The sequence below is a fragment of the Pangasianodon hypophthalmus genome, chromosome 14 (assembly GCF_027358585.1).
Source record: "Pangasianodon hypophthalmus isolate fPanHyp1 chromosome 14, fPanHyp1.pri, whole genome shotgun sequence".
In the NCBI taxonomy this organism is placed as follows: Eukaryota; Metazoa; Chordata; class Actinopteri; order Siluriformes; family Pangasiidae; genus Pangasianodon; species Pangasianodon hypophthalmus.
The window spans coordinates 3,704,316-3,721,944 of NC_069723.1; the positions used below are offsets into that span (position 1 = coordinate 3,704,316).

General features: G+C 38.4%; 1 protein-coding gene across 2 annotated transcripts in view; it reads right to left on the minus strand.

The window, feature by feature from the left end:
• lsamp (limbic system associated membrane protein) overlaps positions 1–13,575 on the minus strand; it is a 668,261-nt gene extending 654,686 nt beyond the window's left edge. For both annotated transcript variants that reach the window (XM_034310837.2, XM_053239590.1), the window contains exon 1: positions 13,319–13,575. In XM_034310837.2, coding sequence (XP_034166728.1) covers positions 13,319–13,382 — 64 coding nt within the window. In that variant the 5' untranslated portion in view covers positions 13,383–13,575. The remainder of the gene's footprint in view (positions 1–13,318) is intronic.
• Between the last annotated feature and the right edge of the window lie 4,054 nt (positions 13,576–17,629).

Here is a 17,629-nt window from a genome sequence, read left to right on the forward strand (position 1 = left end):
ATTAGGATTCTGAACCTGAACCAAGTTATCAAAGTGAAATGTTCATGTGTATTAAACTGAACATCTCCGGCAATGTTTGAAGGTGATAAGAGAGATCACGGCTTTACATTATTCATTCCGCTGTTCCACATTACAATAGACATGGAACACACTCCAGCACACGTTTACTCATGTGGCAGATGCTTTTATCTAAATAACTTACCCATGACTCCAAATATAATCCAAACAGCTGTGGGCTTTGCTATCAAATTATATATGAGCTTCTTTTTTTGTAGAAAGAAAAAAAAAAAAAGTGTCTAATAATATTGTGTCAGTGCTTTCAGGCATTTGCTGTCTTTTAAAAAATGAACTGCAGTAATCTCTACAGAAGCATTAATGTCATGTATCCACATGTTGTATTGATTCAGTTTTCCTGTGATGAGTTTTTTCATTATCGCCTGACATAATGAAATAATTTGCTCAACATCTGGAGATAATGAAACTTTGTTTTCCTGGAATAACAACATAATTAATACATTTTTGCAGAAAACATCTTCCCTTCAAGATAATAAATTTAACACTGCAGCACACAACTCATAGATGAGAACATAAACCTATATTACATTAAATATGTTTACATAGATAGATACTGTATATATTCTTTGCATAGAAAACTGCACAATTTATGTTTGGGGGGCTTTTATGTTAACCTTTTTTTGGTATTTTGTTGTTAACAGCTTAATTAAATATTGTGCTATCATGTAAGGAAAATTCCAATTCTTATAACTTGTAATGACAAAAAAAAAAATCAAAGGCAGATTAAAAAAAAAAATCTGATTCAATAATAGCTGCAAGCAGCGATCTGCAGGGGTCCAAGCACCCTTCCAAAGTCGTACTCCCAATGGTCTTGTTACGTAAAACAGTACAATGATCATAGGTCTGCCGAAAGCTGATTGGTCAATGGATTTTAGTGAAAATGCATGGCTTTTAGGACTCCTTAAATTGTCTCCTAATGCTAAATGACAGTTCATTTATAGACAAAGCAATACTCTTCATAAAAAACTGTATCCTTTCTTGTGTTTCAAAGTTAGCATCATATAAATCCTGCAGTATTGCTTTCTAAAATATTTATGCAGCGCTTATGAAATGTGTTATGAAGGCCAGGTGTTGGCTGCATTCAAATAAAAAAAAAAAAATCCTGTAACGGAAGTGCAAATGTTTCCAAAAGAATAAAAGCGAGATAGTGAAAGAAAGCATTGTCCTAAAATATCCACTGGATAGAGATCATGTAGCTAATTTACTTGAGAATCGAGAAACCGAAGTAAATAATTCAATAAAACAAACCGCGTAGCCACAGGGAGCCTCTTAAGCCATTAGGCTATAAGGTATTCTGCTGAAAGGACCATCTAAAACCTTTCTCTTCATGGCTGATGGGTTTCGATATGCACTGCTGTGTGTTTTTAATCATGTTAAATAGAAAAGCGCCAGCGAAATCGGACACTGCAACATTTAACCTTTGCACAGAGGTTAACTATAAAGAGAACTATACTATCTGACTTCAGGATAAAAAAATAACATGTGGTCCTAATCCACTGTAAGGAACTGTTTCTAATTTCTAACAACCTTAACCGAATAAAACATTTTATTCTATTTACTCATAATATTTACTAATAAAAATGTGTAAAATGATGAGATCCTTGAAAACCTTGTATAATTAATAACGACTCGTAACACGCTCCATAATCATTGTTGCTTTCAGTACCATTTTTGTGTACAGAATTTTATTTATGAAACAAAATTAAACAAAATGGTTTTGCAGATTAAATTAAACCAGGTTTTGGTAAAGAGAAAAATTAGAAAATTAAAGGCGAAAATTATAAATTCGTCGATGCATCACAATTCTCCTATTGGTTAAAAGGTGTTTGTATTCTACTGACCTGAATGTTAATATCAGAATGTTGAGTGGTCTCTAATTTTAGAGTGCCAAAGACAAACTGAACATTAGCTACAATGTATGTTCTTATTGATACAAATCAAATGAAAATTGCAATTTAAAAAATAAATTAATAAATATTTATTGCTTTGGGTTTGTTTTATTTAACTTTCCACAATACAGGGTAATTATTGTGGAAAGTTAAATAAAACAAACCCAAAGCAATAAATATTTATTAAACGTTTATTTTTTAAATTGCAATTTTCATTTGATTTGGTAATATTTAGCTAAACTTCATAGCAAAATTTGGAAATTTTATCTTAGAAGTCTATACTCTCATTGTTGTATCATCTATACTGTACATAGTTGTTTTTGTGGATTATGTCTGTTATTTTGTTCTTGTTGTTGTTGTTTTACAAACGAATTCCTTAGTAATTCATAAGTTCGACTTTTGTACTAAAAGTGAAACAGGGCATTGTAAACATCTCAATAAATCAAGAACTGATTCATGAATCAGACTGACATCAGTGACTCAGCTGCTTCTGAAAGTGAATTGCTTCCAATGTATCCAGGGTTGCCAGATTGATTTTGTTCCGTTAAAATCTGTCCAATTAATTACCAACCATCCCAAACTATAACACAGCCAATTATACCCACCAGCCTGAGGCCTCTTTTTTTTCCGCCTGTGACTAAATGTAACTAAAAATAGCGTAATTGGGCTGGAAATTTGACAATCTGACAACTCTAAAACTCTAAAAGCACATCCAGCACCTGGCGAATAAACATATTACCACAAACATGGCACACAGGACAATCACGAAATGAACATAGCAAACATTTCCATATCAAAGCAACAAAGCTGTAATTAGAATAAAGCCACTCCAGTCTGTGTGTGTGTGTGTGTGTGTGCGTGTGTGTATGAAATAACAGAGATATTTGATTAAACTGCTGAATTCATTGCTAATGAGACTTGTGTTTGCTGGCAGAAATGTAAATAGCATCATGTCCGTTTCAACAGAGCTGATCTTTTGTCTATTTATTAAACATTCGTTAACTGGATTGAGGCAAATGAAAGACTGAACACTTTTCTGTTTGCAGTGCACTCTAAACAAACAGCTGATCTGGATGTAATGTGCACTACATCATCATTATTTATTTTGCATTTAAAAAAAAACACCTAAAGGAAAAACAAAAGCTTTTTTAGCCACATTAATGAAGCATCATCATATTTTGTTGATTACATCCATCCTTCCTGCTTTAAAATACTTAAATAAAGCCATGTTCGTCAAATATTAACTTCTGAAAATCAAGAATACTTTTACATTTATTACGTTTAGTTGCGTTGTGTGAGATTGCACAATATTTTTAAAGAATGCTAACCACACAAGGGGATTAGATCATGCAAGCGAGTGCTTTAATTAGCATTCGTTTTCTAATTATTACAGTGAACAAGATCTTAAAAAAAAAATAAATCTATGCCTGAAAAAACAATATAGTTTGTGAAATTATTTACAAATAAAAAATGTAAAAAAATTTTTTTTAAAAATGGTGAGAACCCTCTAAAGTTGCCATCATAATTCACATATTTAGTTAAATCTGTGAAGCGCGGTGGTGGTAGCATCATGTTAAACGTTACCCGTTGACTCCTTTGCTTCTCTGACTAATCCCCCTTTTCCTGCACTCCTAATTTTTGTGAGTTTCTAGGCAGAACTGCGATCATGCCATATTCTTTACCTTTTTAAATAATGGATTTAATGTTGTTCAACGGATAACCAAACCCCGCTTTATACTTTTCCAGAACTTTGTCCCAAACTTTTTGCTTCTGGAGTTTTGATAGCTCCTTGGTCTTCATGAAGCTGTTTTTTTTTTTAGGTATGTTCTCTGCAAAATGTGTAAAGTAGCATCCATCCACCTCCAGCCCTTCAAATGTAATATCAGTGTGCTCAGTGCAGTAGAGGCTCTGCAGTTCCTACAGCAGGAAGAGATTAAAAATATACACGAACACAGCCTCAGACAGTAAATAATTTAAAGTACATGATTTAAATGCACTACTTGTTCAGAGTCTCTCTTCTGACCCAGCTCTCTCACTCAGGCTTTCTTTGAGGGCTCCAAAAATTTCAGACATTCTTATGTATAAAAAGAGAGAAAAGAGGATTTCGATAAACAAAAAGACTGAAACTTTACTGAACAGTGACTGAGCATGAATGCTTCTCTGAGCACAGCACTCACACTCGGGTCCAAGTGCGTCTGAGCGAGGCAGCCTCAATCCTCTTCAGAGAGAACTCTTGTGAGAAAGCGATTTGACTCTGAATCAATTCTCTGCAGCAAGAGAATCAAATACGCCGTACGTTTTGTTTTGCAGCAATTTTTTTATTTTTTTTTTTTGTAGATGTGAGCTCCTAAATCAAGCCAAAAGACAGAGCTGTAGAACTGCAGAAATGCCATGAATTTTGGAGATTTGGAGCGACAAAACAATCAAAAAGAGAAAATAAACACTGGATGTGACACACGAAATGTTTTAGACTAGTTATTTGTATAATTATCTATTCATATATTTAGCACCGCCTCCGCGGTTTTGTTTAAATTTCTCCATCTCTCTCATCTATTTCTGACGAAGGAATGAAAGAGTTTTTCAGCCCTGGATGCCCCTCGTAGAACTTTTTTTTTTTTTTTTGATTTGTTTAAATATGTGCAGTGAATCTAAACCAAACCAAACAGCAAATGAATCAAAAGAATCAATTTTGGTCTGATTCTGACTCAGGAAACAGTCTAATAAGTGTGAAAGCGCAGTAATAGTGTGAAACCTTTTCACTACGTATCTACACACCCGGCTGATTTATGTACGGTTTGGTCATTATAATGTTCATTCCCATGAAATTTCATTTTCATGTTTCCATTTTTTTCCATGAGAGAGAGAGAAAAAAAAAAACCTTTTGGGTTTTGTTGTAATACAGCGCTGATGTTTCTGACACGTCTTTAAAATAGCTGTATTTAAATTTTCCTACCTTTACAATGTTTTATTTATTAAACACATCATAGTTTTTGTTCATTTATAGCTGTTGAACGTCCAGGAAACAAGTTCGTTCCTGATCTCACTTACATTCCAGCAGCTATAAACAGTCGTTCTCACACCACCCTCTCTATTTTCCTCTATTTTGAAGTTAATAAGACAACAAAATGCAGCTCGTCATGTTACCGAGAAACCAAAAAGCGTAAACTCCTCTGTCCTGAAGACATCGGAAAACTTAAAGTTATAGTTTGGTGGTCATAAGGGCTCATTAACCGTTAGCGACGTTAGAATTGTAGCTCCATAGCAAAGCTACCCTTCTGTAAGCGCTCCATTTAAAGTAATTGATAAATCTGTTGAAACAGACTTTCCTTTTAGATGCATTCCTTTTAAACGCTGAACAGCAGCAAGCGATTTTTTAGGTAAATGAGTCTGCAGATGGAGGGAGCAATTTGCCTAAGTGCAGTAAGGAATAAATCTCTCGTTCACAAGAACACAGAGAGGGTAAAAACAACATTAACTCTCAACATCCATTCGGCTGAAGAGCGATTTGATGAAGTGCTCGTGGAAAAAAAAAAAAAAAAAAAAAAAAAAAAAGCTTGTTTATTTATTATAATGCACTGGAGATGTGATTCTACCACAACTCATGATCTTTCACTGGCTAAAGTCGTGTCATGATTCACACATGGAATTTTAGATGTGTACATGTTTTTATTTTCCACTTCTACTTTTCCCACATGATTCATTTATTTTAATGTGATTTTTACAGGATTCATTTTCACAGGTGATTTTTTTTAGATGATTCTTCTTTTTTTTCCACATGATTTTTTTTTAAAGGATTAATTTATTTTCATGTTCATTTTTCATGTGAAGTCATGCATTATTTTTAATGTGATCTTTTTTAAATAAATGATTCATTTATTTCCACTTTAATGATTTTTTACACAATTCAGTGCACACAGTTCAAGTGCATATGTTTTTATTTTCACATGACCTTTTTTACACACAATTTGTTTATTTTCGTGTGATTTTTTTCCATACAATTTTTCATATAGTGCTTGTTTTTTATTTTTTACCAGATGTGAATTTTTTTTTCAGATGATTCATTCATCACATTTATTTATTTTTATGTGATCTAACACAGTTCATTTATCTTTGCATGTTAATTTTCTCACATGATTCATCTTTCATGTGTGCATTTTATTTTCACAATTTTAACGAGATTATTTTTTCACACAGAATTCCTTTATTTTCACATGATTTCTTCACATAGTCTATTGTTTACTTATTATTTTTTAAATTGTTTATATCCATTTTAATATTTCTCATATGATTCATTTATTTTTTACATATGATCACATATTTGTTCACATGGCATCACATATATTTATTTGAATTTCCATGTCGTTTCAGGGCATAGCATGATAAATTACACTTTCATATGTTTTTCGTATGCGATCACCTATTATTCACATAATCACACATTCCTGTAATAGTAGAGCAGTTAAAGTGACTGAGCCATTTCCTTCAAATCAACAAGACTGAGATAGTCTGGCCAAATGCCGGAGCTAGAACCCATCCTGGATATCATCAACACTTTAAATCACAAGATGATCAATAGAGAAACAGAAGAAAATCAATAAAGGTAAAAAAAAATAAAAAGTGCAGTGCCTCTTCCAGACAAATCAATTCATATGGAATATAATTAAAGAGTTCAACGAGTGCCGTCTTTTAGGTCGAGCTTGTTTCTACTGTATCTCCTCTAGCTTTATCGATCATTCCTTCTTAGATGTTGCTGCTCCTGTTCTCCAGGGTTTTTTTTCCTTATAGCACCCGCGGAAATGACAGTGATGACAGCTAGTCTACTGGGATTGAGAGTCTGACAGCTCACTCTGTATAGAGGTCAGAAACAGGACACAGACACACACGTATGGACACAGACACACACACATATGGACACACACGGGGCTTGGAGGGTTCACGGTCATGTTTGTCAAACAGTCAGCTGGAGTGTGACGGCGCAGGAGGGCAAATGAGAGGCGATGAAAATGAACAGTCTCTGAATCACAGGGAATAACCTTGCCACCTGGTCATCACAGACGGGATCTAAACCCTTTATTTCATTTAATTATTTTATTTTAAATGTTTAATATGGGGACTGTCATAAAATATAGCAATCTGCTGGGCTTTTCTAATATTAGCATTCTAATATTAATTTGTGAATAATCAGATTATCAGAAAACCAAAAATGCTATTTTAGGCATCATGACATGGCTCCACCTCCTTCACTGGTACTGATAGACACAGAGGCCACACCTCCTTCACTGGTACTGATAGACACAGAGGCCACACCTCCTTCACTGGTACTCATAGACACAGAGGCCACACCTCCTTCATTGGTACTGATAGACACAGAGGCCACACCTCCCTCACTGGTACTGATAGACACAGAGGCCACACCTCCTTCACTGGTACTGATAGACACAGAGGCCACACCTCCTTCACTGGTACTCATAGACACAGAGGCCACACCTCCTTCACTGGTACTGATAGACACAGAGGCCACACCTCCTTCACTGGTACTGATGGACACAGAGGCCACACCTCCTTCACTGGTACTGATGGACACAGAGGCCACACCTCCTTCACTGGTACTTATAGACACAGAGGCCACACCTCCTTCACTGGTACTTATAGACACAGAAGCCACACCTCCTTCACTGGTACTCATGGACACAGAGGCCACACCTCCTTCACTGATACTAATAGACACAGAGGCCACACCTCCTTCACTGGTACTGATGGACACAGAGGCCACACCTCCTTCACTGGTACTAATAGACACAGAGGCCACAAATTTTCAGAGAGACTAACAGGCACAGTGGCCACGCCTCTTTAATTTGGACTGATAATAACAGACACATAGGCCATTCCTTCACTGGAACTGATAGACAGTGAGGCCTCTCCTCCTTCACTTGTACTGACAAACACATAGGCCACCCCTCCTTCACTATGATTGGCAGACTCCAAGGCCACACCTCCTTCACTGGTACTGATAGACACATAGGCTACACCCCCTTTACTGGAATTGACAGACAAATAGACCACTCCTCCTTCACTGTGACCAACAGGCACAGAGGCCACACCTCCTTCACTGGGACTGACAGGTATAAAGGCTATGCTTCCTTTACTACTACTGAAAGACACAGAAGCCACACCTCCTTCAGCAGTACTGATAGGCACCAATATCACACCTGCTTCATTAGAATTGACAGACACAGAGGCCACGCCTCATTTCTTCATACAGACAGACACAGAGGTCATGCCTCCTTCACTGATACTGACAGATACCAATGCCACGCCTTCTTCACTGTAACTGACACAGAGGCCACTCCTCCTTGACCAGAATTGCCATATCTCTCTAAACACTAGCAATAAAAAGAGCTGCAAGTGTGGTTTCAGACTTTACAGAGATGCCTGCATCGATTCAGTCATTGTTGCCTGCCAAATTTTCCCAGACCATGCTGTATTGTATTGAAAAGCTGTAGAGCTTTAAAAATTGATCAGTCTTTACAAAACTGGTGTTTACCTAGTACTTCAATAAAGAATAGGTTTGATTGACAGCCAGAGTTGAAACATAAAAAGCTAACATAAAAAATGAAGTAGAAATGCCTCTACATTCCTACATACAATTTTTACCACCCAGCTACTATTAACCAGTCTGATCCAGTTTCAGTCTAAAAAGAACTGTATTAACCAGTTTGAGCTAAAGAGAACTCTATTAACCAGTCTGATTTGGTCACAATTTAAAGATAACTCTATAGCCTAATCTAATCTCAGTCTAAACTGGACTGCATTAACCAATGTGATCCAGTCTAAATCAGAAAACATTATTAACCAGTCTGATCCAGTCTCAGTTTAAAGGGAACTGTATTAACCAGTCTGATCTAAAGAGAACTGCATATATTAACCAGCTTGATCTAGTCACAGTTTAAAGATAACACTATAGCCTAATCTAATCTCAGTCCAAATTGGATTGCATTAACCAGCGTGATCCAGTCTAAGTCAGAAAACTATATTAACCAGTCTGATCCAGTCTCAGTTTAAAGGGAACTGTAACCAATCTGATCTAAAAAGAACTGTATTAACCAGCCGGATCCACTTTTGGACTAAAGGAAACCATATTAACCAGACTGATCTAGTCTCATTATAAATGGAAATGTATTATCCCATCTGATCTAAAGAGAACTGTATTAACCAGTCTGATCCAGTTTTGGTGTAACCCGTACTGTATTTGGTGTAATCCGTACCAGTCTCAGGGTGTCTCTGTTGGACATAATCATAGCTGCTACATATAGACTCCTAGCATCTATTCAAGTGGTCTGATCACCCACCCACCTATCTCTGAAGTTTCTGCTGCTTCGCTTTCACACATTATGGTGGCACCACAGGAAACCCACTACAGAGAGAGCCAAGGACATGGGGACACACACATACACAAACACAAACACTTCTCGCTCTCTGGTATTAGAGGGAAGAAAGAAAATGCTCATGTGTTTAGCTAGCACATGATGGCCTAGTTACATTATATGCAGCGTTATAGGTTTCTATGGCCAGCAGGTTATATAAAGACAAGCACATATTTATCATCCACTAAACAGGGTTGGACAACTATAGTCTTTTAGGACTTTTCAGATGCTGAAACAAAGAAAAGGAGTACTGAATTGGGCAGATCTTTAGCAAGACACAGAAAATGGAAATCCACAGGGAGCTAGCTATACATTCTCTCTCTGATTTGAGAGCACTACTTGAAGCTGTGGTAGTAAATGCATTGAAGAACCCATATAATGACTTGGCTTCCCCAAAGGAACTCTGGTACTATCAAGAATTCAGTTGCAAATGTGGTGTATGCTAATCAACCACTTCATTTTAAGGCTAATTAAACTTTATCTGTAAGGGAATCTTTTTTTTCTGCACTTAGCATTACCCATATATTTTCCCACTTGGCAGTACTTGCACAGCCCTGATCAAAGATAAAACATTGCTATGAATGCCACTATTTGTACTTTTTTTGACTGACCATAACTGAGCCAAGAATTGTTGCCCAAAAGGTCCACCCTTGCCAGCACCTTTCTCCATAGGATGGATACCAGGATCTGTGGTCCTAAATTTCTCCTCCACCTATCAACCAGAACAAGACATTTACCTGGACACGCATCAGGAGAAACTGAAAATATGGCACCACAGATATTATCTTGTATTACAAGCCTTACAGATGGTTCATGGAATCATGGTGTATAGTGTGTGTGTTTGAAGTCAAACATGCTTGCAGTCCAGTGCATTTCTTGTGGCGTCACCTGTCCGGTATTCCAAGACTATTTTTAGTCTTAATACACTTTCTGTCTTGGCTGAGGAATAACTATCAAGCACATCACATGAGATGCCAGCAAGGGAAGTGATGGATGTGAAGAGGAAATTGCATTACTTAATAAGGATGAGGAACTTGTATCCCACTGAAATGCCTCCTGGGCAAGTTCTGGTCCAGAAGACAAGTCATCTTAACAATCCCTCCCACTTCAGAGGGCTTGTACAACAAGCTTCACTTGAGCTAATAGAGTATCGGAACATCATCTAAGATGGTGACAGGGATTTCCCCAAAGCGGAAGAGCTAAGGCAAGTCTCACAGTTCCTCAGATATTTTGTCTCTTTCTCTTTCTTGATCTGCCTTCCACCCTCCCTCCCTCCTTCTCATTCTCTCTTGAATCTCACGCCTGGCTTGATAGTGATGAATTGAGCCTGCGGAGCTACTTAACAGGCTCGGTGGCAGCCAACCTTCTCTGTAGAGAAATGAATAGTGGACATATATAACACAATCTTGCCCTGCCTCAGCCAATTCATTTAACAAATGAGCATTGTGTTGTAATGTAATCTGTGGGGAGATTTATAATTAGCGGAGATGAAAGTAAGGGAGAGAGATAGAATGTCATCATGTGGGACAGAGGAGGTCCTGATAAGAAATTAATTCATTAATCTGACTTCTGAATTTGGGGGATGGATGGATGGATGGATGGATTGACTGATTGATTGATTGATTGATTGATTGGAGTGGCTCGATCAATGGATTTCAACATATACTTTACGTAACATTATATGACATTAGTACCCGCATACAGTGGAGAGGCTAAAAACAGTCTAACTGCTCTATTATACACATTTTGTGAAGCATGATGCAAAGGCACTATGAGTGAACCTATCAGCGAAAGAGGAGAAAGGACGCTGATCATGCAGACCACCAAGAGCTGAAATGGGAAACCCTAGGTGGCTGTGTGTGTGTGATGGGGGTGTGTGTGTATGTGAATGAGTGTACAAGCTTTTTTTTATCCTGACACTACAGTGCAAGAGAGACCCCTACTAGCAATTGCAGATACTACACATAAAATATTGTATGAGCACATAGAGAAGCAGAAGAGGATAGAAATGATACAGTGACCCTAGATAACTCTATTCATTTTCCAGATCATTGTTTATTTGGCTTATATCCTTAAGGATATGGTATTTGTCCTTTTTTTTCCTGCTGTCTTAGGTTTACCAAAAAGCACCTCTGGATGATGAGGCTGCACAACAAAACAGAATTAATGACTGCAGAATACAATCAAGCACAATTCAGTTAACAGGGATGAACCAAAACCAGGAAATCTTATTATTAAAATCTTATTTGGAATACAGGTAAATGTGATTGTAGCATTAGCATAGACGGTCTGTACCAACATGTTTTATCACTACATTTTTTGCTTGTTATATCGTATGCTTTTCAGGTTTGATCATTTGTTGTTGACACTGAAAATGGACCCTGGAGCTGATCTCAACTTCTAATTATGGTTTTAGAGACTGACTAGCTTTGACAAACACATTCGGATTAGCATCGGGTTTGCTAATTAGTGGTTAAAACTAGGAGAAAGAGAACCCTACCGTGTCAAAACATTTGAATGGCAACACATGGCATAGCATAACACATGTGGCATGACACTGATTAACAATGCTAATACTCTAAAAGTTAACGATTGCCATGAGTGGTTATGATGAAACCTTGTGATAATACTGTCTCTTGTATTATCTCTACTTTACAATCCCCAAGGAGTGCACAGGGTAGGAATTTGTGCCAGCAGAGTGGAATGTGATTGAGCCACTCTCAGTGGAGCATGGATGGTCGAGTGGAGGTGGATCAAAAGTTGCAGGAGGACTGGCCACTCCAATTCCAAATCCCAAAGCCACATCCCAAAGCCAAACAATCCAGTACACCAACAGAAAGCTTTAAAATTTATCCAGATGTGCAAAAGCTCAGAATTATTTGGAATACAACTGGTGGATTTGCAGGTCTGTTTGACTAGAACCTTTTTATTAGCTCAATGTAAGGAAGCTTGGCATTTCGACTCCAGCCAGATGTTCCAGATGAAGAACGCTGGAGATTTGAAACAAGCTGTCATGCGAAATCCATAACTGGCAAGCTTCCAACAGTGACTCTTTCAAATTCATCCACACCACAGTGAGACTGACCTGGACCTGTGCATCCAGCTTCATGCCTCAAGCCAGCAAACACGCATGATGCTCAGACCTTCTAAGAACATCCAAACTGAGAACTCAGAACATGCCTCATAACACTTCTTCAAATATGACAGACCTACTTTGCATGATAAACACACGTTCAGGATGAGGCCAGTGAAACAGCACACGTTCCCCTGGTGGAGTCTATAACATCGATATGATCTATCATGTTAGAGGTTTAAAGCCGAACTCAGAACTGCTCTGCAGTGTTCAGCGCATTAAAACTGAAACATGGAAGTTGTCACACATGTTGCAGCAAATCTGCAGACTTTGTGGAGGATGATTATATATAAGGTAGGAGCTTCAGAAATTTTAGCAGCATTTTAGCGGCTTGACTTGGACAGTCCATAGCTCAGTCTATATCTCTCTCCATCACCTCCACCTCCACCTCCACCACCACCACCACCACCACCTCCTCCACCTCCCACCCACATTGGGGTAATCACCCATTCAGTAATTGTCATCAAGGGGTGTAAATCTCTGAAATGATCTGAGGCAATCTCAGGATAACTATGATCCACTGACAACTAGTTCATCACCTGGTATTATGGAAAATTATTATTATTATTATTATTATTATTATGGAATAATAATAATTGAGCATGTGCTATAACATTTATGCAATAATTTACAATATAAGAAAGGAGATAGTGATTGTAAAGCATTTTCTCCACTCAACTATTCTCTCAAAACAGGAGTTGACACTCACTCACTCACTCACACACACTCACACACACACACACACACACGCTCACTCACTCACTCACACGATAGAGCCATCCGGCTTTTATTCCCACCTTGAAATGCGAGGAGCGCGAAAAACGCCGGGATCCAAACTGCGGGTATCCAAATGCAACTCATCTTTTGTACCGAACCGAACCGAACCGAGTTAAAGGTCTCCGAGAATGCGCCCAAATTCTGCCTGATTCCGCTCTTCCTCGCGTCGTCCTCCTCTTCTCTCTTCTCTCTTCTCTCTGCTCTCTGCTCTGTGCTCCGGTCTCTGACTGCGCTGCGCTGCGCTGCGCTCTGCCCGACGCGGAGAGGAAAAAGTGCAAATGCGCTTCGGGAAAGGGGATGGGGGGGGTGTTGGGGGTTGTTGGTTGGAGGGGGTGCATCGCGGAGGAGGGAGGGGTGACGCGCGCTCCCGCTGCTCGTGAACGGCGCGGTGATGATGGATAGTACTTGATGATGGTGCTCACGCACCGACCGCACCGCGCAAACACTCACATAGGCGCACCGGCTTTGTGAAGCCAACTACATAATAATAACAATAATAATAATCATAATAATAATAATAATAATAATAATAATGGCTTAGATATTAATAGCAGCTGTTGCAGCTGTTAGAAACCAAATGCAATAAATTTAAAAAAGCCTTGTTTGGTCTACATTTATCTCCTGTACATTACAATACAGCAAAAAATCTTCTTCCCAGCTTGTTAGGAAGTTGGGGTCAGATCAGAGGTTAGGCTCAGCCATGATACAGCGCCTCTAGAGCAGAAATTAGCTAGGGGTCATGCTCCAGGGCACAACACCGGCAGCTCTGGGGTGGCAGCTTGAACCCTCAACCTTCTAATCACTAACCCAGAGCCCTAACCACCGAGCCACCACTCGGATCATTTTGTGGATCAAACCCATGACCTTGACACCATAAATAAATAAATGAATAAATCATATAGTTTAACGGAAAGATTAAAAAACATACACTATATGGCCAAAAGTTTGTGGACACCTGACCATAACAATCATGTGTGCTTTTGGAACATCCCGTTCCACATTTATGTTGTAATAAGCTCCACTCTTCTGGGAAGGCTTTCCACTAGATTTTGGAACATGGCTGTGGAGATTTGTGCTCATCAGCCACTACAGAATTAGTGAAGTCAGGCACTGTTGTTGGGTGAGGAGGTCTGGTGCGCAGTTGGAGTTCCAGTTCATCTCAGAGATGTTCAGTGGGGTTGAGGTCAGGGCTCTGTGCAGGCCACTCGAGTTCTGCTACTCCAACCTTGGCACACCATGTCTTCATGGACCTCACTTTGTGCACAGGGGCATTGTTATGCTGGAACAGGTTTGGGCCTCTTCGTTCCAGTGAAGGGAAATTATAAGGCTACAACATACAAAGACATTCTACACAGTTGTGTGCTTCCAACTTTGCAGCAATAGTTTTGGGAAGACACACATATGAGTTTGATGGGCAGGTGTCCACAAACTTGTGGCTATATAGTGTAGCTTAGATAGATGCTCGGCTATCTGAAACAAAATAATTAATTAGTAATCATCATTGTCGTCATCATAATTTATGTACCAAAGGTGCCTTAAAAACCAAAAGAAAAAATAAACATAGCAGAGATAGACTGTCATTCCATCCAAGGTGATTTCCTGCATTTTGTCCAGTGCTCCTGGGACAAACTCCGGATCCACTGTGACCCTGAAGGATAAAGTGCATACTGAAGATGAACGAATGAATGAATGAATGAATGAATGAATGAATATATTGTATCTGTGTGTGTGTATGTGTGTGTGTTGTCTCTGATCAGTCTCTGACTCAGATCAGCACTGCATCCCAATTTCAACCATCCCTTAAAATAGACACTCATTATGATCTAGATGAATGCTCTGAACAGATTTTTTTAGGTCAAGGTCACTTGTATGCTCATTTGGAGAGAACATATTTGCCAGCGTAATGAACTTTTCAACCCCTTTGAATAAAAGTACGTAGTAGAAATAAATTTATTTCATTCAAGAACAAAGAGCGCCTATGATGTACAACAGGTCTCTCTCTCTCGCTCTCTCTCTCTCTCTCTCCATTCCTCTTTTAATATTCATACTCATTATATGCGGTATCATTTATGTGTGACTGATCAGTTGTTCAATACGTCTAACATCTTTTCTTATTCTCTCATTCTCAGGTTACACAAGTTCACAACTCAGAGCTTGAATATTATAAAGCCATTACTGGTCATGATAAACCAATAATACCAGTGTGAAATATCTATCCACTAGCAGCTAATTGCCAAAAGCCGCTACATACACGGTGATTAAGCTTTCAGACTCGCTGACTCTCAGGCCTTTTAATATTTGTGTGTGCTAATGAGTTCCTTTAGCTTGCAGGGAAATGTACAGCCTTCAGGCATTGAATCAAAATTAGTTAGTGTTTAATGAATTGTCCGAGACAGAACCTGATTTATTCTGCTAATAACCTCCAAAAGCCTGCTAAGAAGCATCTCGCAGCCTGTGGAGTTAAAACCAAAAGAGATGCCTGAAGCTTGAGTTCCTCTTCAATAATATCCCCTGCTGTTGCCACTGCTTGGAACATGACATCCCACTCAGTTCAGCTCAAATTCAGAGAACTTGGCTGTGTTTTCAGATCTTTCAAAGACATGTATTCTATTTGAGGAATGGAGTAAAGTGGATTTTTGCCTTCTAACTACTAATAGACGTTGAAGGATCTCCAAAGACAGAACCAGACATCATTTGTTCTTCTCTTATTATCTTCTTGGCATGGCATTTGGGAATCAGTGCCCCCTTGCAGTAAATTAGATAAGAAGCAAGTCATTCAAGTGTTAATTAATGTCTAGGACAAGGGCATAGTGCTTGCAAATCCTGTTTAGCTCAGTGGCTTTAATTCATCGATATTTCACCGGAGAACGTTCATAGCCTTGTATTTGATAGCGTGTCCTGATCTAAGATAGACGTGGATGAGATTGTATCTGCGCTGTTAGATACTATCTCCAGGCTAATGATATTATCCCTTGGCTTTCTGAAGATGGCTGTTCCAGATATTATAGTTTTATTTCGGAAGTGCAGGCTTTGTAGAATTTGATGGGGGGTTTGAAGGCCAGTTGCCGGGCTTTGCATTATTTCAAGTTGCTGCAACATCTGTTAGGTGGAGTGGGTGCTCTGACATCTGTTGGTTGAGTTTCTGAAATTGGATTAGGTTTTATAGACTTTACAGACTGGGTCATGGTGATATTATGAAGTGGAGTTACTGTTACCACTCAGAAGTTTATTATTTTCCTACAAGAGCAGGTCACACATTGTTTTATTCTTCTTATACCACTGCAATTTACCATCAATTACAAATTTTTATTAATTAAACAAAACATCATGGTACATTCAACGCTGTGGAACATCTGTGAAAGAAGTTAGTTCCTGTTATCACTGATCTTAGAAACACCTGCCTTGTGGAGCACTGACACTGGAGACTCCTTCCATAAATGTTAAATAAACATCTCCTTACAGAAAATAATATCAACCTATCAACCATTACACATGTTTTTAATTTGTGTATGTGAAGTGTCTGGCTCTGCGTAGTCCCTATGAATGGGCTGTTACTATAGAAACAGCTACCTGCTGTTGGTAGAAGTTAACAAACCAACGGGCCAGAGACATACACTAATAACCTATTCACAGATTGTATCTTTCCTTGTGTTTCATCTCTTACCACAATCTGCTTCAACTGCTTTTGGTTTTTTAAAAATTCTTCTTTAATCATTCCTCTTGACACTTTTTGGATGTGGATTTGACAGCTGAAACCAATCACCTGGACTCACCTGGTCAGTCTATGTCAAGGATCATCAGGTATCCATAACAGACATTCCTGTTACTGTTCAGTTATTAGAGTGTAAATGGTTTTAAAAGCTTTCTGCAATCTGATGAAGTAAAATATCTGACTAATAATCTAATAGTTCTGACAACATTTTAGAGATTATTGGAGAATTTCTTAGGTCTGACTGGATACTAAAAATATTTGTGATCTAAAGAAATTATTAAGACATTTTAGCCTTTTATTGACTCTAGTTGTAGATGAGAGATTTCTTGCTGTAGAACTCAGCTTCCAGAATCAGACTAGGTATTTGAGGCACTCCAGAATCTGGCTGAGTTTTAAAGACATTTAGTGGTCTTGTTGATCATTAAAGGCAGTATATAGTCTGAGATTTGGGGGACTGGACTTCCACTGGGGAGTCTTAATGGGTAACAGTGATGAAGACACTCAAGAGTCTGATTGGATATTGGAGAAAGAAAGTCTTACTGGGTATTGGAGATGTTATAGAATCTGTTTAGGGCTTGAGATGTTAGAGAGTTTGATTGAGTATTGAAGATATCCAAAA